Source organism: Aspergillus luchuensis, chromosome 3 (assembly GCF_016861625.1).
Source record: "Aspergillus luchuensis IFO 4308 DNA, chromosome 3, nearly complete sequence".
NCBI lineage: Eukaryota > Fungi > Ascomycota > Eurotiomycetes > Eurotiales > Aspergillaceae > Aspergillus > Aspergillus luchuensis.
The window spans coordinates 3439646-3462754 of record NC_054851.1 but is presented as its reverse complement, the minus strand read 5'-3'; the positions used below and the strand labels follow the sequence as shown (position 1 = coordinate 3462754).

Here is a 23109-nt window from a genome sequence, read left to right as displayed (position 1 = left end):
TCTTGCTGAGATCCCGTAGACAAGTAGTGCTTAAGCCACTCATATAAGCGGTATGTAACCCTCCATCACCACGTGCCCAAGCTGTGGTGGCTTCTGGTGGCAACTAGGGCGTGTCACCAGAAAATGTGGGCCCAAACTAAGTGGAAGTAAACATTTCCCTTAGCTCAACTCTCATGCATGCCCCAGAATACAGGCGTTGCAAAGAGGGTTTTTTCTTTTCTCGACTCCACCCGCCAATGGCATAAATTCAAAAGCGTCACGTAGTAGTAGCAATACACCAATGGGCTTGATGTGAAATCACCAAAAAGAGCGACAGCATAGTAGATAGGTAGTAGTATGATACGTAATGGTTACAAACACATGTCGGCATGGACAGACAGACAGGCCAAGTACCGGGATGGTACAAAAATGCCATCTTGCCTGGGCCGAACGTCAAAAAAGAAACGAGGCAAACCTGCAGAAGAGTCAACGAATGAGAAGGCCTCCCGATCCAGGCGTGCTAGCCGTGGGGAGGGGGGAAGCCCCGGTTGCTGGCAGGCCGAAGGACCTGACAGGGTCCCTTATGGATGGGTGCCTTATCTGTCGAATTAGACCAGCCCATCTCCCCAGAGACAGCGCATAAAGGACCGGGGGGAGGATCAAACAAGGTATTAGTTGGTGGGAATAGCGCAGAATGCGGTGTGAAAAAATAATAATCACTAAAGCAACGACAAATAAGAAAGAAGAGAAGTAAAGAGGGAAAAGAAAAAAGAAAAGCCACAATTAGTCTGGATACCGTATGATCACGAGTCTTCCAGGTTGTTTGCCAGTAGTGTTTACCCCGGCTGGCAGCCCTATCAACGCACATCAGGTTAATGCACAAGGATTCCAAAAGATGTTCCATGAACAGAGGAAAGCAAGGAAGGACAGGTACAGAATAGTGACACAAATGCAGATGCAGGCAAATCCGCGCGAGCGGGTAAATTCTGGATAATATGCTCGTCTCGAGACAGAAGTATATGAGCCAAATAGTAAAAAAGACAAAAATAAAAAACATCCCAACGGCCGTATTCCAAAGCGACACTCCTCTCAACACCAAAAGGTCCTGCGAACAGGACCAAGCACCTGCGTTCCCTTCCCTTCAGACCGGATATTTGAGGTTGCCCTCGCGCGGTGTATCATCAACAAAAGAGATTTTTCTCAGGGCCTCGGCAGTATCGCAGAGCCACTGACTGACACATTCGATCTGGCATGAAAATGCAATGGTAAAGCAGAAGACCGCCCGGTAAACATGATCATATGTGGTATAATGAAAAGAGCAATAGAGAAACACCAAAGAAAATATTAGGATAATATGCCAAAGGTAATGATCACATGTAGTCGCTACATGTTTATGATGCCATGGTTCGGGAGATCACTGGCAAAAACAGGACTGTCTAGCCAAGGCTGTGGATGCTCCTCTTCCTGTTCAATTGAGGTGAATCGTCATGTTCGTCAATTCGAGTGAGACCCCCCGGAAGGGTCACTTGCTGTGCCTTGGTGAGCTCAAGCCTTTCCATCAACTTCCCAATTGTCATGTAATCATCTGCCCCAAGTCCTGACGGTTGCTGTTTGAAGTAATTCATCACGAGCTCTAGTGCTCTCCTAGCTTCATCCTGGGTTGGCGAACCCGGGGAGCTAACCGGAGACACAGTGTTGGACTTCGAGAACAATGGTGGATATATGGACTTGGCTTTAAATTCCGGATTGCTCCGATTGCGTTTGATTGTATTCGCAGACGTATCGAGCGCTGGGAGGAATTTCTGGTCGTGATGTTCCTCAGGGGTAGCTTGATGTTCTGAGATTGAGAGTGACTGTCGTAGTGCGGCTTTTGTCAAATGCTCGGAGTTTTCATCAGGGCACATAAGGTTCGGGTCGGACGAACTGAGCGGAAATGTTTGGCTGCGTGGTCTGGTGGAATTGCCATCCACGGATGAACCAAGGGACTGGCTAGTAGGAGTAAATGGACTTTCGGTCACGAAAGTGGATGTCGGGCTGGTAACCCCAGCAGAGAAAGAGCATGTTGTGTCCAGTGAGGTTGTACTCTTGGTATGCGTGTGCTGATAGTCACTTGCAATCTCTGCAAGGCTCTGGACAAGCTCGCCCCTGATATTCTCATTGCTCTGGACCGGTGATAGCGGCAATGGTGATAGGAAGCCTGTGGGGGATGTAGGCGAGAGTAGGGTAGGCGATTGAACCGCGGACGCCAGTGCTGAATCGATGCTCAAACAAGTAGGGCTATCCGATTCGCTCTTTGTACTGGCCCAGGAGCCCTTGCGATTCCTTGCACCCATCAAATTATACTTGCGTTTGAATTTCTCCAACCAACTGGTACTTAGCACCTTCTCCTTGCCGTCTGAACTGCCACAGGTACTAGCAAAGAAAAGGGCCTTCTCACGTATCATCTCATCGTTCAACGGGTAGCCCTGTTTCTGGTAGTTCCGTGCCCAATTAGACAAAGCCTTTTCAATATCTGGGACTCTTCCTTTGGCACGCTTGATGGGAGATCGACTGCCATCGTCTGGATTGAGATACTTATCCTTCTGCTGCAGGACCTTTGAGACAGTGCTTTAATCATACCAGTTAGACGATTTTCTCAGCGAGTGGGATCCTCTAAGGGTGACTTTACCTTCTTTCGACACCAAATAATGCTGCAAAATGTACTAGTTAGTCTGAAGTATCTTCCCTCAATAGGATTAGAGAACGCTTTACCTCCAATGTCTGTTTGCTTGGCTGTCTTATTCTCCTCGTGATAAAGACACATCCGCCGACGGTCTTCATCTGTCAGAGTCCTGCGAGGCGTTGGGTTGCTATTCGACTTTCCACTGGATGACTTGCCGGATGATGATTTCCCAGCCGTCGACTTGCCTGTAGATGCCTTGCTAATAGATGCCTTGTGAGGAACTTCTGGCATAGTTAGCACCGGGGCCAGTGTGGGTGGTGCCTGCATCAAGGGTACAGCTGGCATGCCCGGTTCCGGGAACGGCCCTTGGTTTGAAAGCATACTAGGCCAGGAACTCGGGGGTGGAGGTATAGCTATTGGCAATGTCTCATAAGGTGGAGGGATATCGACGCCATAGGATGGATCTAGTGGTACGACTCCGTATCCAAAAGCTTGGTAGTCCAGCGTTGGAGACTGCTCGGAGGGACTGAATCCACCTATATCAAGCCAGGAAGTCTGCGCAAAGTCATGTTCCTGCGCATGGCTGCTCTCTGTGTCCATGTCTGGCGAGCGAGCCCTAAGCGTGGAGGCTGTATGCGGAGGATGAGAGATTAAGAGGGGTAGTGATATCACAATTGTTGGTGAGTGGTGGTGATGGTTGCACCGAAGTCAGTGCCCGACGAGGACAGTCTATCGGCGCACTATAGAGGTTATAAAGACCGAGATCGGGTGATTTGGGAATCGATAGACGGGTGAAAAAAGCAAAGAAAAGGAATGTCCAGTAACGACGGACAGCTTAAGGCCAAGACAAGGTAGGCAGACGCATGTTCGAGCTTGAACGGATGATAGACGAGAAAGATGGTGCGATTACGGAAGCTGAGGCGCTCGCATGCATCAACTGGAGCGGATGGAAAGCGAAGATCCTCGGGAGCAAATCTCCTTCACACTCGTAGTTCGGAAAGGTTCCTAGAGTAGTAGCGCATACCAGACACCTGCAGCAGGCCTGGAGTCTGATCTTTTTCTGTACAAGGGGGGAAAAGAACGGAAAAATGGAGAGGCGGGTCGTCTTATGGGGGAGGGGTGGGAGGAAGTGCGGCGGGTGGGTAAAGCCTGGAGTTTAAAAAAGGGACAGGCCAGGCCACCGGCACAGGGACGATCAGGGAAGGAAGAGAATCAATTGGAGAAGGAATCAACGACTAGGAGATGGGAGGTAAAAGGGTAAGGTACGGACGGTACGTCAGTTCACGGACAAAACTGGGCGGAGAAGGCAGTAGTAGTAGTAAATGCAGTAGTAGCAGTGGTTGTAGTGGTTGCAGTAGGTTATGGAAGGGAAAGTAAGTAGCAAAAGTAGTAGATATAGTAATACCCAATGCATGGATGTAGTAGGTTTGTGCAGTACCTACTGAGTACGAACTAAGGGAAAATGTACCTAGAGCGTATTTCGTGGTATACTTACTCCTACTATTTCAGGTTCTAGCTGGTAGATCAGTCGGTAACCTCCGTACTGATGTTCTGACTGGAGATTACTAGTACTAGTAGTAAGTCGTAAATGCTTTAGGTAACCTGCTTCCTGTTCTGCATCAGCCGATGAGAATCGATACAGATAGATAGGACCTCCTACCCGGAAACTAAGTACTACGAAGTTACTGAGATACATCGAAGGGCTGGATCCCACCGATATTGAAGAGGGGACCCCCCGGTTCGTTGATACCTAACCTATCAGATCTATCCAAGGAGATTATTACGGACAGCCAGACACGAGGCCGCCGCCGACGATGCGATACATCCAGATTTCCAGATAGCGAGAAACCTGGAGCTGTGGGTGAAATAGAGAGAAAAGGGAAGGTTTAGGGGGGGACTAATAATCAAAAAAGAAAAAAGAAAAATAAGAAAAATCAGAAAATAGAAAAAACAAATAATAATAAAAAATAAGAAAATAAAAAGACGCAGGTCTTGCACGACGATTGGGCCGCGAAATCGAATAGTAGTTCAGAGTAAAGGCAGGCACGCTAAACCCCAACCAGATGATGGGTGGGGGAACTGCCGCTGATTGGCAGGGATCTAGATTGACCAGCAGGGATCTGCCTTTGGGACCAAATACCACTAAAGACGCATGGTAAGGCCTCGTACCACATCGGGTCAGCATCCTGTATCGTGCATGACGGCTCGTATCGTGGTTGCGAATGGTCCGTCCCTAACTGGCAATCAGGCAAAGTATGGAAGTAGCAGCAGTAGGCTCCCCGAGCTTGACAGAATGACATGATGATGGGGGTGTGTCTTCTCCTCCCACCGCAGAGATTTTCCTTTGCTTCCTGGTGTTACACTGGCGGTCAACTTCACCAATGACCGTTGGCCTAGCGCAGGATATACTTGGTTAGTCGAGATCACTGAGAGGACATTGGGTACTTAGAGACCGTACCCGATTCCAGGTGGAGCAGCAGAACCTGGTATCCATGATAATGTCGTTGATAACTCAAAAAGGGCAATTGAACGGTGGATGGATGAAAGGGATAGGTCAACTACGAGAATGGACAATTAACCTTTTTTTCTCCTGCTATTCTTGTCTATCTCTTCTTTCTTTCTCTAGGTTGCCTATCCTCTATTTCCAATTGAAAGAAGTATAGCTCGATTTCTATTATCTGTCTCTCCATCTTTCTAATTTTCATTTGTTTTAGAGAGAGGAGCCTGTACTTTCTTTTTGCTTTCTTAACCATTGTTGGCTTGTCTCGCCTCTACTTAGATTAATTATATGGATGTTGCGCGTTTTATCTTCCATCCATCCTGTAGAACATTCATTTTGGAAGCAATATATCCCGCAACTGGGACGAAGAGCGATGTGAGTGGACCAGGCACCAACGAATAGATGAGGGGATCGGCTCGGACAAAAGTTATGGAAGGTTGAGAGGAACCCTCGAGGGCAAACCAAGGTTCAATTGACGGAACGGGGAACGGATCGATAAACCGCTGAACCTAAATGCCCGCATGACATACTTGCGGACAAAAAAAGAACTTCGAAACTATACTGGAATGTCGCTCATTATCAAGCGGCGAAATCCCAACGGTTTCCTACTGGAGATAGTCCCCAGGATGATAAGTGGGATTTCTCAATTCCCAGCACTGCCCGGTCCATGTCGCTTTGTGGCGTTGACCGAATGTCAGATCTGACTGAAGAAGGTGGAGACCAGGGGAGTGGTCGCATGAGATGAGGGGAAGGTCACTGGAAATGTAGAAGTACAGGTCATCAGGAGATAGTAAGGAAGTAGTAGCCTATGAGGAGAAGGGAGGGGGGGTGGAAAGGAAAGGGAAGAAAAATAAAATGACAAAAGACGAAAAAAAGAAATATAAGAAAAGGGAAGAAAAGGGAATAGGAAGAAACATTGACACCGGCAAAAAGCGGTCGATCTTTCAGGGAGACTAAAGGCGATGAGGCCTGAGTGGTGCAGCTGGTTAAGCTAGATTGCCACTTTCGGAAGTAGTTTCTGTTACCTTACTGGTATTAGGAAGGTTGTCAGAATATGATTCCGACGCCGAGTTTCCGTCCATGGCATAATAGACTTCACACATCTGAGGATTCCGTATATTTCCCTCGCTCTCCTCGTGCTTAGCGCAATTCGGATGAATAATGATTATTCAATCATACTATGCATGTTTTTTTTTTTTTTTTTTTTCTTCTTAAATATTTTATTCTCAATTTTCTTTTCTTTGCCTGGAAGTGACTCGGGCCTGCTCACCAATAGTCGACGCCCAAGCCGACAGCCAGTCATCAGCGAGTAAATGCGATCTGCATAGTACTTTGTCACGAGAAAATACCGTCAGACAATTATATGGACGAATGAGAGGCGGCAGACCGATTTCAATTTATTTTGCCTGCCATGCTAACATGGGGGTTGACCAGGGTTGAAATCCAGACTCCCCCTATCAGAGAGCGCACAGACCGGATGGGTTCTAGTCAGGAAGAGTCGGTTCCTTTTAGCACGACTGAAGTTCAAACCAGCATGAGGTCCTAGAGCTAGGACCCCACGGTCCACCTGGGACCCGCTGCGGTCCACTCCGGGCCGACAACCTAAGTAAGCAATGCAAATCGTCGCACAAGTCGTACCCAGAGAAATTGGTAGGAGTGGATTGAGGAGGGGCTGTCGTTGGTCTTCTGGAAGCAATGCAAAGGCAAAGAAGATTCTTGGGATATGAAAATAGCAAAAGGTTGAAAGAATTTCAGGCACGGGGGGAACTCCGTTGTGCGAGTAACAGAGGGGATGGATTGGGCGGATGAGAGTTTCGACGCATTGGGCCATGCTTACCTACCCGCCTTGAACGTGAAGATAGTGATCGGCCATTGATCATTCGAGGGTAAAACTTTTCCTAGGTCCGGTGTAACTTTCAGTCCACTGCGAATCATTGCAAGCTTTTAGCCCTACTTGTCTGACTCCCTGGGAGTCGGAGTCGGAGTCGGACGGTTGGAATTAACTTCCTGTCAAAGTGCGCCCCCCTCCTCCTTCTTCCCCCCCAAATGTCCGCTAAATCAGTATATCTTATCAGCCAACATAAACTGACCAGGTACTGATTAGTAGAGGGGAGGAAAGAAAAAAAGGTACTGCATTCCACTTCGACCCTCTTGCCGTGCGACTTCTGGGTGCCCTGAGCGGAACGCGACAGGTCTCCCTGCAAGTGCAGCCTTACTGGGGCTTCAATAGTGCCCAAATAGTACTAGGGGCTAAGAGTTCCCCGTATTTTGTCTTTTGGTATCAAACGTTATGTAAGGACGTATGCTGTACCCTTCGGGGATGTGAGACTGATCTGGAATCATTTCTGATTGCATCTTCCGTGGCCAATCCGCCCCGCTTGGGCGGATGGCCACGAGGCTGCTGTCGTGAGTCAGGTACTAAGTGATTGTATGTAATACATTTGCCGCCCAGTCGAGCCTTGACTACCCGTCACGGTATGATGTATATGAAATTAATTTAAAGCGACAGCATAGACAGAAGTCTATAACAACTAATATAACGATAGAATTGAGTGTATCAGCAAGATGAAAGGATACAATGAAAAAATAAGAATGAAAGCTGACGAAAGCTGATACTGATTGTAAGCAAAGCTCCCTGAGACAACGGATATTGTTACCATGAACCCTACTATCTTCTTCAAAGGTCGTTGCCACTTTCCGTGCGTAGCAGCACAGCCGAACGTCCAACAGATGATCTGCTTGTATATCCAATCAGAGGAGCCGGTTATTTGGAATTTATGAAACATTACCACATGAAGCGATAATCCAATATACGCTTCCAATGTGGAGGGAGGCTTGCTAGCTTCACTGATGTATACTGATGAAAGTCACACATACTCTTTACACACACAGATTTTTCTTTCTGACTCGCTTCTGCCTGGTCGGTCCAGTTCTCAAGATGTTGCATTTCGCCCCTTCCAAAAGAAAGCTGAAGTGGGAAAGGAAAGGGAGGATATCGCACAAGAAGCATTGAGGTCATAGTAGAGGCCAGCAGCTGCTGGTGACGGCGCTTAGAGCCGAACTTCTACTGGCTGAATCTGATGATCCGCTCAGCGACAGGGCCTCGCATGGACCAGGGTATGTAAGTGCATAGCAGAGGAGAGGGTCGGAAAGGGGAATGGCCGGGGACGGGCCGGGGGTGCGACAACAGGCACCGAATGAGGCACCATTTCGTGGTAGCCTTACCGGTTTACCAGACCAATAATAGATATCTGTCAGGTACACAAGCCATTGCAGGAGTCAAGGGGGCTTCTACTGGATTCGTTTATTCCAATGTAGCATGTCCCAGGTACATGCAGTGTGCACCGCTGTGCCACCAGTCTACCTGGCTAATTACCACCGTAACCGCCCATGGTGGGATTCGAGGAGAGGGGTGGTTCGCCCTAAACGGAACACTTCCGAGTCCGACAAATGCCTGATTAAATGTCTCAGTGAGTATGACATCACTTTGGAAGGACAGATTGAACCATGAGTAACTAGTGGACAGTGGCGGGCGTCTGCTGGACGACTATGTAGCGGTGGGATCAAGGAGGCCGAGGTATGTGTGTGTGTAAGTGTGAGTGTGTAGTAAAAAAGCGAGGAGATCTGAGGCCTACATCGGAGTGGAGATTGGCGGGTGCAGTTCGCGCCTGCCTGACCAGATCCTACGATCCCGAAACAGGTAACATACCACTTACCCTTCTACTACCCATCTCCATGTCTTCCGATCGCCGATATAAGGGTTCCTTGACCTTTACAATACCCTTCTCCGCTTCAAGCGCCATTCCTCACAAACAGCGACCTCGTCGTGGGGTTTCCTTTGTGTGTTGACCAGCGCAAGCCACCACGGCTGTATTGGCTATGGTGAAGGCCGAGGATACCGCGTTATCCAAGGCAAAATTGCCTGGAAGGGACGGTGGTGAAGAGAAATGGCGTAACAAGAAAGCTCATTTGTGCGAGGCCGTTTCGCATCGTGATATTCCCGGCAAATAAGGTGAGACGGGAGAAGGAAAAGCACTCAGATGCAATGCAGCCTCCACTTCCCAGTGGGAATCAACGTCCGTCGGACGGTGCATTTTCGGTCATCTGATGAGCAAAAATTCGTCTGGGTTTTATGGAGAACTGAGAATTGGGAATCACGGGGACTAGGGGAGATTTCAGCCATAACTCTTGGCGAGGCCTTCTTCAGACATCCATTCGGCCTGTCTATCGAGGCTGTGCCGCAGCAGAAGAGCAGATCTCAACATCAGGAGACAACGTATTCTCGCAAGTGACCAGGGTGGTAAGAAAAAAAAAATGACGCTTCGATCGGATGCATTATCCAATCTTCGCTAAATCATCAGTATTCGTCGTTTGGCCATTCACCATCTTGCTGGAGATACTCGGGGTTTGAGAACGGCACCCCATCACTGCAGGAGGTTATCTGCTGAAATGATCATCATCAGCCATGTTAAACTGCTCCACTTGGCTGAGGTTCCCTGTCCGCTTGCTTTTCCAGCCTGTTTAGTGTCTCCAGCTCGGGCTTGTCCTCCCTAATTTCGTTCCTAGTTTTGCCCCTCCTTCCCACCATTTCCTGCTGGGGGGGTCTCACGCATCCTTCCCCCATCGCTACCAAGTTTTGTATACAACCTAGCCCATTTCCCTTGCCCTCCCCACCCAGCCCGCCGCAAAAAAAAAAAAAAAAGCAGTCGTGCATTAACTAACAGCAACGGTGACTCGCCCGTCATATGCAGAAGGACGCAGACTTTGAAGTAAGGCGCAGGACAAGCTCCGCTTCGCAGGATTAGTAATACTGAGGGGGATTTCCCGGATCTTATAGGAATGAGGTCTTGTTATGTGCAGGGAATAATTGCCGCCCGTCATGACAGCTTCTTTCCATCCCGCTCGCCCGCGCAGACCGCTTCTTGAGAGACTGTCAGTAGCCATGCACAGGGTACTCTATACTCCGAGGAAAACTTCTAACCTGCATTATCGCATGGAGTAGTCGGTTATCAAGAGCCTCGCCTGGAGCCGGTCATTGGTCCAGGGGGGCGTTGACACTGACCAAACTACTTATCCGGTCGTTGAGAGATGAGGAGATGTCCTGCAATATAGTAATTAGAAAGAAAATTAAGAGACTAACCTAATAACTGACTAGATGATAGGCAAGGTAGTGAAATGATTAAGCCATTCTCATCCGAAGTCGAACAATTACTCTGTTTAGTAACTGCCGAATTGAACCCAGGATACTAGCCATAAGCTCACCATATTTCCGAGAAACCGCCAGCGCTGCGAGAAAAGAATAAGATCGCAAACCCGAGAGAAACTTTCTGAACCACTGACGCCATGGTCTAGATACTAACTAAGTATCTAGACGATGGCTAATGATTGACCGATTACGCCGCCTCTCTTACTACTTACTCCAGTAAGTATAGTACTAGGTATCGGTACTTACCCCCCTCTCCTGGTAATCGTACCGTACGGTCATGACAGGTACGTCATCCCAGCAAATGAGAAATAAATGAAGACTCGGCTGAAGGGGGCAGACCGCATTACTTACTACCAAGTACTTACTTGAACTAGTCAACTAATAAGATAATAATCCCTGCTGAATGGAGGTGAGTGTGTCCTCTCGAAGTGTTCTCCTCCCAAGTACCCCAGACCCTGTCCACATCTGCAGGCGCAGCCATTAGCTGCAGAAGGTCAGGTACTACAAGAGTACTATGTAACTGTTAGTTGGGCATGGCATTCCTATCCCACATTAATTCATTTATTTATCTATTTCAATATCAAAGAATTACCACCACAGCACCAATTCGAATACTACGTTAGAGGAGACTGGCCTGGCAGTCGTGCCCGACCAATTCCCCCCCCCCTCAATCCACCCGTACGCTAACTAGTAACAACTACTACATATTAGCTAGAAAAAAAAAACGCACCGATCTTCAAGTTTCTTTCTTTCTTGCTTACTTACGTTAACTAACCCCAGAGGCGTTTCCAATCTTGGCCCTCCACTCGTATAAATGGAGCCTTCGTTTAGAATGGACCAAGAAAAGCCACCCCAATTCTCCATCTTGATTGGTCCTGACTCCTGAGTTGCTAAATTGGTCGCGAACGGTAAGAATAGCACCGTCGTAGTAGTAGTTAAGTCGGATTGACTCCTGATTGCCTACTATCTATCTACTTACCTATGTTTTCATGTCTCAAATTCGGGGTCACCATTACTCAACTAAACAACCCAGCGAGCTGTCCCAAATCCAAATCTGCTAAAACACTATCCATCTACATCTGGCATTGAGATAGTATATACAAATGTCCAGACCAGACGAGGGTATCTTCTTCATTTACTTACTACTACTACTACTACTACTACTACTACTACTACTACTACTACTACTACTACTACTACTACTACTACTACTACTACTACTACTACTACTACTACTACTACTACTACTACTACTACTACTACTACTACTACTACTACTACTACTACTACTGCCCCCTCGCATAAGTTATAGATCGCATCGCAAATCCGATCCCAGCGCAGCAGTAGAAGCAATGCTTAAATGTGTTCAGTCCTTCTATCCACATACATTCGCACATACATACATAACATACAGCGCAGCAGCAGCAGCAGCAGCAGCAGCATAATCACCAGGTGATAAGAGTTATATGATGATCAGATAGCCCAAAGCACGGGGAAGGGTGGACAGTGCGTATGTATGCACTTTACATAGTACATGGAGCGCATGGATCATCTTCATTATACTATCCTGAATCATAGCTTCTCTTCCCATTCCTGATAAATGACAGCATTAAGCAGGGCAGTAAGGAAGAAAAACCGACAAGGGAGGGAAACTAAATAAGAAATAAAGAATAGTAATCGAAGGGACGTGCGCTGTGTTTTTCTTTTGCTTTCTTGCTTTTTCGCTTTCTTGCTTGCTTGCTAACTAGCTAACTAGTCAAAAAAAAGCACAGGCCTGGGTTCGGCTGGTCCAAGCGATGTGGATGTGGTAGCCGGCCTCGAACTTAAATTTTGTAGAAGAAATAGACAGACAACTGAAATGCGCCTGGGCCAGGTAGTAAGGAAGGAAGGAAGGAAGGAAGCGGTCGGTCAATCAATCAATCGTAATCAAATCAAATCAAATCAATTAAGGAACCGAAAGGTAGTTGGTATAAGTACGTAGTAGTAAGCGAAGCAAATCCCTCCGCACGGAAACTTGGTAACTAACTAGTGGTTCGAGAGTTACTCGATTGATCTGTGTGCGCATGAATTGGAAGTATATGTGTGGTAGGTAGTCTAGTTTAGTTTATGTTGGTCTACGAGACTGGAAATGCTAGTCTGGGCCTTTAGATCTAGAACATCCCCGATCTTCTTGTCTTTCTTTCTCTTGTCTTTTTTTTCTCGGATCGGGACAACCGGCTTCGACCATAATACATCATCAACCAAGGATGGATCGATCGATGGATCGAAGGAACGCTCCCAAAAAAATAAAGAAACAAGAATAGAAAGAAAAACAAAAAAATGAAACCCCAAAAAATAAAAGAAAATATAAAAACGGCAGGACTACTTAAGTACCGCTGATCGAGGAGAACAGATTGGAAGAGAAAGAAAGAAAAAGAAAATAGTACCCTATTCCAGCCCTTTTTTTCAGCGTTCGTAACAAAAACTCCCTGCCTCCAAAGCCGCTTTTGTTTTTCTTCTCCTCCTTCGCCTTCCTAAAAGAGGATTGCGCATCACACAGATTTGAGTAGTAGTAGTAGTAGTAGATAGAAGAGAAGCAATCCGATCCATACTGACTCCATGGTGTCTATCCCATCCAGGCTTCCGTCTTCCAGACGAGTGATCGTGCTGAAATTCCAGGGCGGCGTTCGCCAGCTTCTTCTTGCTGCCCGTGCGCACCTCGTCTTCCCCCAATCACAATCCTTATGGCATCTCACGGAAATATGTCACAAGGGCCGGGCCTCTTGGACCTGATACTTGGCGAAGCAGCCCCAACACCGCTACCGATTTCGATTCCCTATTCGAGTCCGATTTCGATTCGCCATAGCTCTCGCCCCGTTCATAAAAGCGGATCCTTCAAGGATTGGATTCGCGCTCCAGTAAAGACTCATTTACCGCTTGACAATCGACACTGCAGTTCACACCCCCGCTAGTTAGCCCTGGAGATCCTAATGATCGCGTGTTTGAGGTTGAAGCTAAAGAAGAAGTACGAACCGATATCTTCGTCTGCCAGCTCGTGTGACAGACCAACACGCTGCGGCTGGTGCTTCACGGAGCGACCATACACAATAGCGTGCTTGAACTGGTCCTTGATCGTCCTGTGAATTTGATTACACTGATTGCGCGTCAGCGGATCCCGTCTAACAAGGATGGTCGGACCTGCCGAGGTAAAGGGTGCCTTACGAAATCCTCGACCGTGCAAGCATGCGCTCTGAGCACCACGGGGGCCGTGTAATCGGGTGCCTTTCCTTTAGGCTTGGTGTAGATGCGTCGGAGGTTGAGCTTTGCCCACATCATCTCCAAAAGTTCGTCGATGTTCCAGCCATGCTCAGAACTGATCGGGCAGGCGTTAGGTATCCGGTACAGCAAATCCAACTCCTCAATCGTAATAGCGTCAATCTTGTTCAGGGCATAGACAACGGGGATGTAAGCCCGACTCTTAGCTTCAAGAACATCAATAAGGTCATCAATCGTTGCGTCACATCTAATGGCGATATCTGCCGACGAGATCTTGTACTCGCTCATGACAGCTTTGATTTCCTAATGATCCAAGTCAGCCCAAGTGCACGTCAACGTACTCTTGTGTTCTGGAAACCCACGTCGTGATCAATATGTGTCAGAGGGACGGTGCTTGTGATGGCAATACCACCCTTGTCCTTCTTCTTGAAAGTGATGTTGGGCGGCTGCTTGTTGATACGGATACCAAATCCCTCCAATTCGTTCTCGATGACCTTCTTGTCGACTAGCGGCTTGTTGACGTCGAGCACGATGAAAATGAGATGGCAGGTCTTGGCCACTGCAATGACCTGTCGACCACGACCTTTACCATCTTTGGCACCCTGAATAATACCAGGAAGATCGAGAATCTGAATCTTAGCACCGTTGTACATCACTTGACCAGGGACAGTCGTCAAGGTCGTGAACTCATAAGCAGCAGCTAGACAAAGTACCATTAGCACCATACCATTGACTGGCACTTGCCTGCAACGAACCTTCGGAATGTTGGCCAGTCAATCTGCTCATCAAGGTACTCTTTCCGACGGACGGGAAACCAATGAAACCACTATCCAGAGTCAGTATATATCCCACACTCCTTCAAGACTTGTCATGCGACATACACACTAGCAACACCGGTACGGGCGACATCGAAACCAGCTAGCAATCCAATAGTCAATAACTGACACATCCATTCGATACAATCACTCTCCACTTACCACCACCGCCGCCGCCACCACCGCCAGTCGGAGTCAACAGCTCTCGCTTCAGCTTAGCAAGCTTGGCCTTCAACTGTCCTGCACGATACCATCAGCTCTGTCTGTTCTCGAACCACCTCCAAACCCGTTCGTCTCATACCCAAGTGATAAGCCGTCGCCTTGTTCTTCTGAGTCCGAGCCATCTGAATAACCGATCAGTATACGAATTCCGGCGCAAGATAATTTTAGCGGGCATTCGGCGCGAACCTCGTCCTCGACTTGTTTGATCTACATTTGTACACACAAAGACAGTCAGCATAATCCAGTCTGATATTATAACTTTCAATATGAACAGTAAAAAGAAATAGAATAGAGCAATAGTGGCGGGCTATCCAACCTTCTCCACGGTTGTCGACATTTTGGCGGTTTTATACGAGTTTCACCCCTCGCACACGGTACAAAAAAAGAAAAGAGACTATGCAAGACAAAAGAAAGAAAATCAAGGAAATCTAATATTGTAGGATTTCCGCCCTAGCGATCGAAACCCTTTTCCAACGGTGTCGTGGTGAGAAACCTGAACGAAAACGCTCGCGGTATGTCAGTCGCAATGGTGGAGATACAATCTTTGAAATTGTGGCCGCCACTTCATTTGTCCGTTTGCTTCGTCACATGGCGGGGAGGTTGCCTCAGGCATGAAATGCTCAGGCATCCAATCCACGCTTATCGGCGATTGTGGCAAGAGCTTTTCCTTCCGCCGGGATCGGGGTTCATCCCACATATCCACCACCATCACGCAATTCTCAACGTTCAGATACATTGGCTGGTGACTCGTATTCTTAGTGGCTGCAATGGATGCTGTTTGAGTTACTATTCTTGTTTGCGTCCAATTCATAAGTTCATTCTGTCCATTGAAGGACACCTACACATTCCTTCTGCACTCTTGTCTTTACCACCATCTATCTATACTTCCTTCCGAATCCTCCGATAACCGAAAATATCTATATCATACAACACCGAACCAAGGAAAAGCACAAAAGCATTGCTTTTCAATAAGAGACCAAAGATACATAAACACCATGCCATATATCAACACAGTCACCCCCTCCAAACCTAATTCTTCTTCCAGCAATGGCTTCGAGAACCTCGTCCAAGACCTAAGTGACGCTCTGGGTCCGAGCTCGGGTCTAGATTCCGATGACATTGATCCAATGGACATCCTGCGCTTAATGGAACGATATGATTCAAACCCAGATGAATGGCTCCCCTTTGCGCTGGGAGACTCGAAAAAGAACTACACGAGGAACCTCATCGACGAGGGCAATGGCAAGAGCAACTTGGTGAGTTGCTCGTACTTTGCTTGCGTTTATACACCATATATACTACTGGCAGTCTCTTATAGACTAAGATCTATATAACGGATCTATACTAACATATGATATTCAAGCTCATCCTAGTCTGGAGCCCCGGGAAAGGAAGCGCAATACATGATCACGCCAATGCGCACTGCGTCATGAAGGTACTATATTCTCCATAAGGAGGTTATCCGCCCACAAAGCTAACCACTGATCCAAATACTTTGATGTAGATCCTAAAAGGCTCTCTAAAAGAAACCCTCTATGCCTGGCCAGATCAAGACAAGCTCCAGAATGGAGAATCGTCTCCACCGCAAATAAAAAAGGAGACTATATATGGTGAGAATCAGGTTACGTATATGTCCGACAAGGTTCGTCTGATATTTTCTGTTGTGATGATTGGACCGGGTATTAGCTTGGTGTAGCATGGCTAACACTGAGTCGCATCTTACAGCTGGGCCTTCATAGGATCTCGAATCCGGATCCTAATGATTATGCCGTGTCGTTGCATTGTAAGTCTATCATCATATCATGATGGTTACTATGGGTGTGATGGCATGCTAACTTCAATAAATTGAAAGTATACACGCCTCCCAACGCAGCAACGCACGGCTTCTCCATCTTCGATGATAAGACCGGCAAGGCCTGTCATATCAAGACGTCGCATGTTTATTCGGTCCGGGGAGAGCGGTGTTGATTGGAGTCGTTGTTAGTTCTTTTGATTCTTATACCTCCCCTACTTGTTCTTAGCTTGGTGGTTGCGTTTATTTGCTTGGCGTCTTGTCATTCGATATCCATCTGCTGTTTGTGAAATAGATTAGACGAGGGCATGTAAATATTCTTAGAAGGTTGAGGAGTTGCTGACTAGAGCCAAACTCTCACAACACATCATAGCTCTTTCATTCGCTCAATCAAACCACAGTATTAATAAACATAGAATAACAGTCGTCAACTCAGTCTTGAACACTCGAAGCAGGTCAAAATCACAAGGATGTGCTCCTAATGTATGGCATAGTAACAGTTTGTATCCGCAAAACGAAACAACACAGCAATCGGATGCATATGCATGTGGGTCAATAAGATACTGTACAATGCCAGACAAGGTATAGAAGGAACAAACAAGAAGGGAGTACTAGCGAAGACTAACAATGCTGTGTGCACACACAAAACACAAAATGCAAAACAAGACAACTAGCTAAGGGATAAAGATAAGACTCGCATAGCCGAGGAATGATTAGAAAAGAATCAATGCTCAAAACAAACGCATTTCACACATAATATCGTACGTAACTCATGACTATGATTCCCTCAAGCATGACCAGAAGCAGCCGATGAGCGCATCAAGATCCGCTCAAACAGCAAATCTGGATTTTCCAACACTTCGGACTGACGTCGACGAAGGTCCTCGAGGCCGACTGTAGGGTTCTGTAAATCTCCAATATAAGTACGTCGCTCGAAGGAGGTGCAAAAAGATATCAACCGTGATACCCACCCAGTCCTCCTGGTTCGGCACACCGTGTGCGGGCGGAAGTAGGCCTGTGTCGGAGTCTTCTTCACCTGGGATAGGGGGCTTTCTGCGAATAGGTGCGGGGGTTACGGGGAGGCTAGGCCGTTCTTGCTCGCTGGGGAAGTCTGTCACCCGTGTATTGTTGGACCAGCTGAAAGTGTATCTTTCTTGGCCGGATACTAGGCTCTGTCCTGTGCTGGATGGGCCGCCGGTGAGCACCTGCACCTTGCCTTTGCGGGCTTGTTGTATGGATTGGATGTATCTTTGGATCTCCGGGATTTCATCCCAAGCATTAGACCGCGTGTAAGAGTCCCAGGATTCAGCTGGATCTTCAGACGTCCAGGATGTCACTCGAGAATCAGGTGACGGGCCAGACTCATCTTCTGTGCTTTCAACGAATGATCTTGGAAGCGTAAATGTAGTTGAGCTCTGGTCGTCTTCTGGGAACACGCGTGTGGGTCGAGGCGCACGAGTTTCCCAGGGAAATACCTGGGCGAGCTTTTCGGGCTCCGGCTTGGTGCTTGGGACTTCATAGTACATGTTCTTGGGTGCTTCCGGGTAGGATTCTGGTGGCTGGAAAAGCTGCTCATCCTGCGACATGGCGTAGGTCTTCTTCTCCAAAGCGATACCTTCTGGCTTCGTGTTCAGTGGCGGAGGTTCCCTAGAAGCGTTAGCAATGAGTTATTAAATAGGATTCTTCGGTAGCTTACTTAGATGCATCCCATTCTGCCTTGGGTGGCTCAAACGTAGTCTGTACTTCAGGTTTTGGAGACGGCGGTGCAAGTGGCTGCTCGTCAGGCACATTGACTGGCTCTGTAGGCTGTTGATGGTACTCGTGCTGGACATATTGTGACTGTGGAGGATCTGATTGTATGTTTGATGGCACGCTAGGTTCATATGCATACGATTGCGGCTCGCTATGGGCTACAAATGATGTCTCGCCTGATTGAGGATGTATGTATGCCGTGACATGCTCTTCCCCACGAACATACCGCGGAACAGCACTTATGATTGGTGCTTGTGCACTCTCAACCGCACGCTGTTCCTGTCGTTGCTCGTGCTCGGTGGGTATGCTTGAGCCTGCTACAGGCGTAGGTTCAGGAGCTGGTGTCGCCACACTCTGTTGAGGATGCGGTGGGTAATTTTCATGCGCTTGGTGCCCCTGTGGAGCCTCGTGCGCAACTTGTGTAGAGTAGCTTGGTGCCGATGCTGGTGGCTGAGTTGGTGGCTGAGCCGGCTGGAACGGCGCGAAGTCCTGGTGAGAAATCTGTTGGTGTTCTTGCGGGTGTTCGTATTGCGCTTGCGACGACGGTTCGAAGTGCGTTTCTTGAGCTTGCTCATGAGACACATACTCCGTATACTCCCTGTGCGGCGGCGGCTGTACATCCTCCTGGTGACCCCCATAGAATTCCTGACGTGGGGTTTCCACCTGAATTGTAGGCACAGGCCTAGGTAGCTGGATTGGCTGCTGGTACAGTTAGCTCAAGGACACTGTGTAGACATGCCTCAATGGCTATCCACGGGATAGTACTGACATTTGTAGTCACAACAGGACGATAGTGCCTATCGTAGACAGCCCACCATCTTCCCAGCAACTGATTATAGGGAGATTGAATTGGTTCCACCTGCCTCGCCATATTCCAGGGCTTCTGAGCACCGATGAAATGAATCATGCTGATCGTACTTTGAAAGTGCTTGTAGGCGGGGATATACTGGTAGTTCGCACTGGGTGTGCAATTGTACGAAAAGCTCAGTCTGTGCCAATCGCGAAAGTGCATGTTCAAAAGACCCTGATCAGCGCCATCGAAACTGATACCTCGCTCTGCCAATGCTCTGAGGGCAAGGTAATCCTGTAGATTAGGACGGAGCACCATAACACCGCTGTTGAAACAATCCGGCCAGCCTACATCTGGGACGGCTGCGAAATCCACCTCCAACTCTAGGAGTTCATCGGGCGCTCTGAGTGCGACCACATCACAATCAATGTAGACTATGCGCTTGTATTGTGTTTGACGCCAGAGCTCGATCTTTGTGAAGGTTGCAATCAAGTCCGGCCGATCCATGAGCCAGAGGTTCGCTGGAGTGATGTTTGTCAGAGGGTGCACGGGGATTAGTTCATCATAGACAGCCTAAGGCGCGCTAGTCAGTGATGGCCCTGTGAGGTGGGAGTTGTTTCGCGTGAACGAAGCATGCGCGCGCACCTGAAGTTCCTGGATTGTTGCTGGCTGCAAGCTGTCCGGGGTGAACAGAGCAACCAGCTTAGCTTTAGAGCCATTGTCGCGGAGAGAATGAGCAAGAACGGTGGCGCCTATAGATTGAGTGGAAGCAAGTCAGGAAGGGAGCTTTGAACAGTAGTCTGACCGTCACAGGAGCAAGCATACCTGGGAGATAGTGATCACTCAGTAGAAGCTGTTGGGGGACCAATTAGTAGCAGGCAACGTGATCACGGGATGAGGAGGCGGAACATACAGTGCAGTAAACGGCACCTTCTTGAACCATTGCGGCGGGAGGTGAGCCGCGCGATCCAGACGAGACCACCAGCTACGAGAAAAGGGAGTGATGCAAAGAAACAAATAAAAACAAACGAGTGTGAGGTGCACGAAGACGAGAAGGAAAGCAAAGAGGAGAGAAGGCAGGTTGAGAGCTAGTCTAGGAGGTACTGAGCTAGTTCACCCCCAAATTACTACGATCCCCCTCACTCGCAGGTGACGTTTGGAGCTAAACCCCACCCGCCAGCATAAGCAGCAATCAGCAAAGTCGGTCCCGGCTGTGAGTAGTCCTTGGGAGGCTGGGGGAAGTCAAGATCTGGATGGAACCAGACTTCTTTTCTGGTCGGATTTACGAATACCCACACGACAACTTGAATTGAATTGCTCTGCTTGCTGGATGATGGGGAATGGAGGATACAAGAAAAGAAAAAATAAAATAAAACGGATAGCTCGTTCGTGCTCGGGACTACTACTCTGGGGGAAAGAAAAAGTCAATGCGCGCGCACTGGCTGGGGATGGTCTGAGGAGGGGGGGAGAACAAAAGGAGCCAAAGCCAACGCCAGGGATTATTGGTGAGGAAGCGGCAGAGCTCAACTGCATCAGGCCGCGTCCCCGTGCCACCAACGCTTGCTCCTCCCGGCCGTTTATTCACCGGATGTCGGAGGTGATGCACGTTGCGTTGCGAAAACTCCCGTCTATTTAAAGGAGGAAGGGAAAGAAGCTGTGGAATTCCGATTGCAGACCAGCCTAGAAGCCAGACCGACAGTCAACCTCCGCGACTGCCCCTTGCATGTCCGCACTCTTTAATTTCCCCTTGGAGTGCACCGATAGCGGTCTCGGCGCGGAAACAAGAAACCGTGTACCTGGTTTTGTGTCCCCCTGCACCTGCTGAGCCAGTCTCGGCAAAACATTCACAACAACTAAGGAAGGACTAGGCCAAAGGGCGTCCGTCCTAAATTAGCAATTCAAGCAAACAACACGATCGGATCAGTTCACTTCCGAAGAGTCACTACAGCCGTTGGATAGCAAGCCTTCATAACCGCCCCGATGTCCTCCTTCTCGCCCTTGACAGCCCACTCAACCGCCTTTTCCAAGGCAACCTGGCTCTCCCGTTCCATCGGAGTGAAGTGTCCCGTGAGTGGAAGCTCGACCAACTGACTGTCTGCGACAAGGTAATCGGCGAGGCCATCCAAGCAGATCTGCGGCTCTAAGGCAATGTCTCCCTTGCCCCAAATAACGGTCGCACAAGCTTTCAGGGCCCCCTTGGGTCCGTCATCAAACAGTCCAGCCCCGCTGCTGGCACGACGGGCACCGCTACCGCTCGCGATGCTGTGCAAGGCAGTAATCGTCTCAACAGATTTGTCCCAACGCGCGTAAGCAGTTCCATCTCTGTAATAGCAGGCCATGTGCTGGAAGCTCGACGGTGCGCGCTCATTCTTCAGTGACTCGGGATATTGCTCGCCATCAGCGGTCTGAGTCCCGGACTCTGCAACTGACGGACCCAACGAGCTAGCAAAACACTCCGCAGCATCCTGAGATGTATACTCCCGCTTTCCGAAGGAGCCTCTGTGGATGAGCTTCAGGAAGGAATAGTTTCCACCCCTTCCGAAAAACCGAACGAGAGGCATGGGCAGCTGCATAGCAAAGATGTACTTGGACTTGAAAAATTGCCGATAAACGGGGCTCATGGTAGCGAAGGCCTTGTAGATCATCGAACGCGATTGGATCGGCGAGCGCGAGGCCGTCTTCAACATCTTAACAGATGCAGACAGCAGACGACTAATGTTGGACGCGGCAAGTGCAGGCTAACATCATCAGCACAACCGAACATACCCGTAGAATCTCAGCAATAACGTACCAATGGGCCATTACTCAAGATAAACCGATCCGCCAACTGAGGAGCTTCAGCCGCAAGTCGCATAGAAACAACACAGCCCCAGTCATGCGCGACAACAACTAGCTTCTTCTGGCGCATACCGGCCTCCGTATCCACGCCATATTTGGCTCTGATCGCAAGGATAAACTCCGTCAGACTCTCGAGCACATTAGTAGGCGAGTAATCAGCCAAGCTATCAGTCCCACCATAACCAGGCATATCAACCGCAATGAGCGTCGCAGACTGCTGAAGAGACGAAGAGCTCAGAACATTGCGCCAGATGGCCCAGCTATCGGGGAAGCCATGGATAAAGACAACCACGGGTTTATCCTGATCCACCGAGGCTCCTTGGTCGTTGCAAACGTAGTGAAACTTGAACCCGTTCTTCAGGCTAAGTATATGATGCGAAAAGCCATCCCAATCCTTGGACAAGTCCCAGAACTTGTTGCGCGCTAGGATTCATCATAAGTCATCAGCCTTTATGTCCCCCGCACAGTCACCGCATAGCACGTAAAACAAAGAAAAGCAACATAGACAAAAACTCTTACCGATCTTCAACTCCAACTCCTCCTTTTCAGTAGTCTGCTTAAAGAAATACCCCAGTTTCACAGCAACAAGTCCATAAAACAACAGTCCGCCCAACCCATATGTCAGAACCACAGCCGATTTAAGCTTTCCAAGCAACCAAGCTGTGGGCGTCATGATGCATGCATGCATGTATTTTATCCCATGCAGACACGGAAATTGTCAATCAATCAATCTCGATCACCAGCACTACAGTACTTAAGTAAAGTCCAACGACTGAAAGATTGCAAAATAAAAAAAGGAAACAAAGAAATCGAAGGGGAAGAAGATGAGCTGACGACAACAGGTAACCAGCGGAGGCCGAGGCAAATTTATAATAGTAGACCAGAGCAAAGCAAACAGAAGATCCACCTGACGGAACTAGTCCGGATAGGATAGGGGAAAGGGAGGGAGGATCTTAGTGGAAAAGATCGAAGGATTGAGGTGGAGGGGAAACGGTTCTTGGCTGGTGAGCAAGCATATTGGTAAGTGTGTGTTTGATAGCCTTAAACTACCCAGTGCTGGTTAGTGCTTGTCTATTAATGGGGCAAATTCCGAGACTGGAAGAGGTCTCCGCCACCCAAGCTCTTCTTTCTCTGGAACTAACCAAAGTAACTCTATGGGAGGAAGAGACGAGGACTGGGGCCCGATGACCTAATACCCGCTCAGAGGGGACCCGCCGCATGTGAAACGGGGCCACAATTAATTCGGAGAGTATAAGGGTTTTTGTGCAGTGGTGTTTGGTACAGGGCAACAGCATAAC

General features: G+C 48.4%; 5 protein-coding genes across 5 annotated transcripts; 1 reads left to right on the top strand and 4 right to left on the bottom strand.

The window, feature by feature from the left end:
* Positions 1–1415: 1415 nt before the first annotated feature.
* On the bottom strand, positions 1416–3241 carry AKAW2_31159S (uncharacterized protein; the record flags this gene model as incomplete). Its single annotated transcript, XM_041687752.1, has 3 exons — positions 1416–2586; positions 2648–2669; positions 2731–3241. The coding sequence occupies 3 exons, from the start codon at positions 3239–3241 to the stop codon at positions 1416–1418; spliced, it is 1704 nt and encodes a 567-aa protein (XP_041541606.1).
* Positions 3242–13256: 10015 nt separating this feature from the next.
* RBG1 (GTP-binding protein RBG1) lies at positions 13257–14976 on the bottom strand (the record flags this gene model as incomplete). The annotated part of the gene is made up of 10 exons (XM_041687751.1): positions 13257–13276; positions 13360–13480; positions 13549–13905; positions 13965–14302; positions 14358–14428; positions 14484–14520; positions 14580–14657; positions 14719–14761; positions 14826–14846; positions 14956–14976. 10 exons carry the CDS (start codon positions 14974–14976, stop codon positions 13257–13259), a joined length of 1107 nt encoding a protein of 368 aa, XP_041541605.1.
* Positions 14977–15634: 658 nt separating this feature from the next.
* CDO1 (putative cysteine dioxygenase Cdo1) lies at positions 15635–16607 on the top strand (the record flags this gene model as incomplete). Its single annotated transcript, XM_041687750.1, has 5 exons — positions 15635–15895; positions 16003–16074; positions 16144–16281; positions 16365–16422; positions 16492–16607. 5 exons carry the CDS (start codon positions 15635–15637, stop codon positions 16605–16607), a joined length of 645 nt encoding a protein of 214 aa, XP_041541604.1.
* Positions 16608–17218: 611 nt separating this feature from the next.
* Positions 17219–19916, bottom strand: GLG2 (glycogenin; the record flags this gene model as incomplete). Its single annotated transcript, XM_041687749.1, has 7 exons — positions 17219–17335; positions 17403–18078; positions 18128–18882; positions 18953–19546; positions 19619–19725; positions 19799–19826; positions 19887–19916. The coding sequence occupies 7 exons, from the start codon at positions 19914–19916 to the stop codon at positions 17219–17221; spliced, it is 2307 nt and encodes a 768-aa protein (XP_041541603.1).
* Positions 19917–20898: 982 nt separating this feature from the next.
* AKAW2_31155S (alpha/beta fold hydrolase) lies at positions 20899–22484 on the bottom strand (the record flags this gene model as incomplete). The annotated part of the gene is made up of 3 exons (XM_041687748.1): positions 20899–21711; positions 21765–22234; positions 22331–22484. 3 exons carry the CDS (start codon positions 22482–22484, stop codon positions 20899–20901), a joined length of 1437 nt encoding a protein of 478 aa, XP_041541602.1.
* Between the last annotated feature and the right edge of the window lie 625 nt (positions 22485–23109).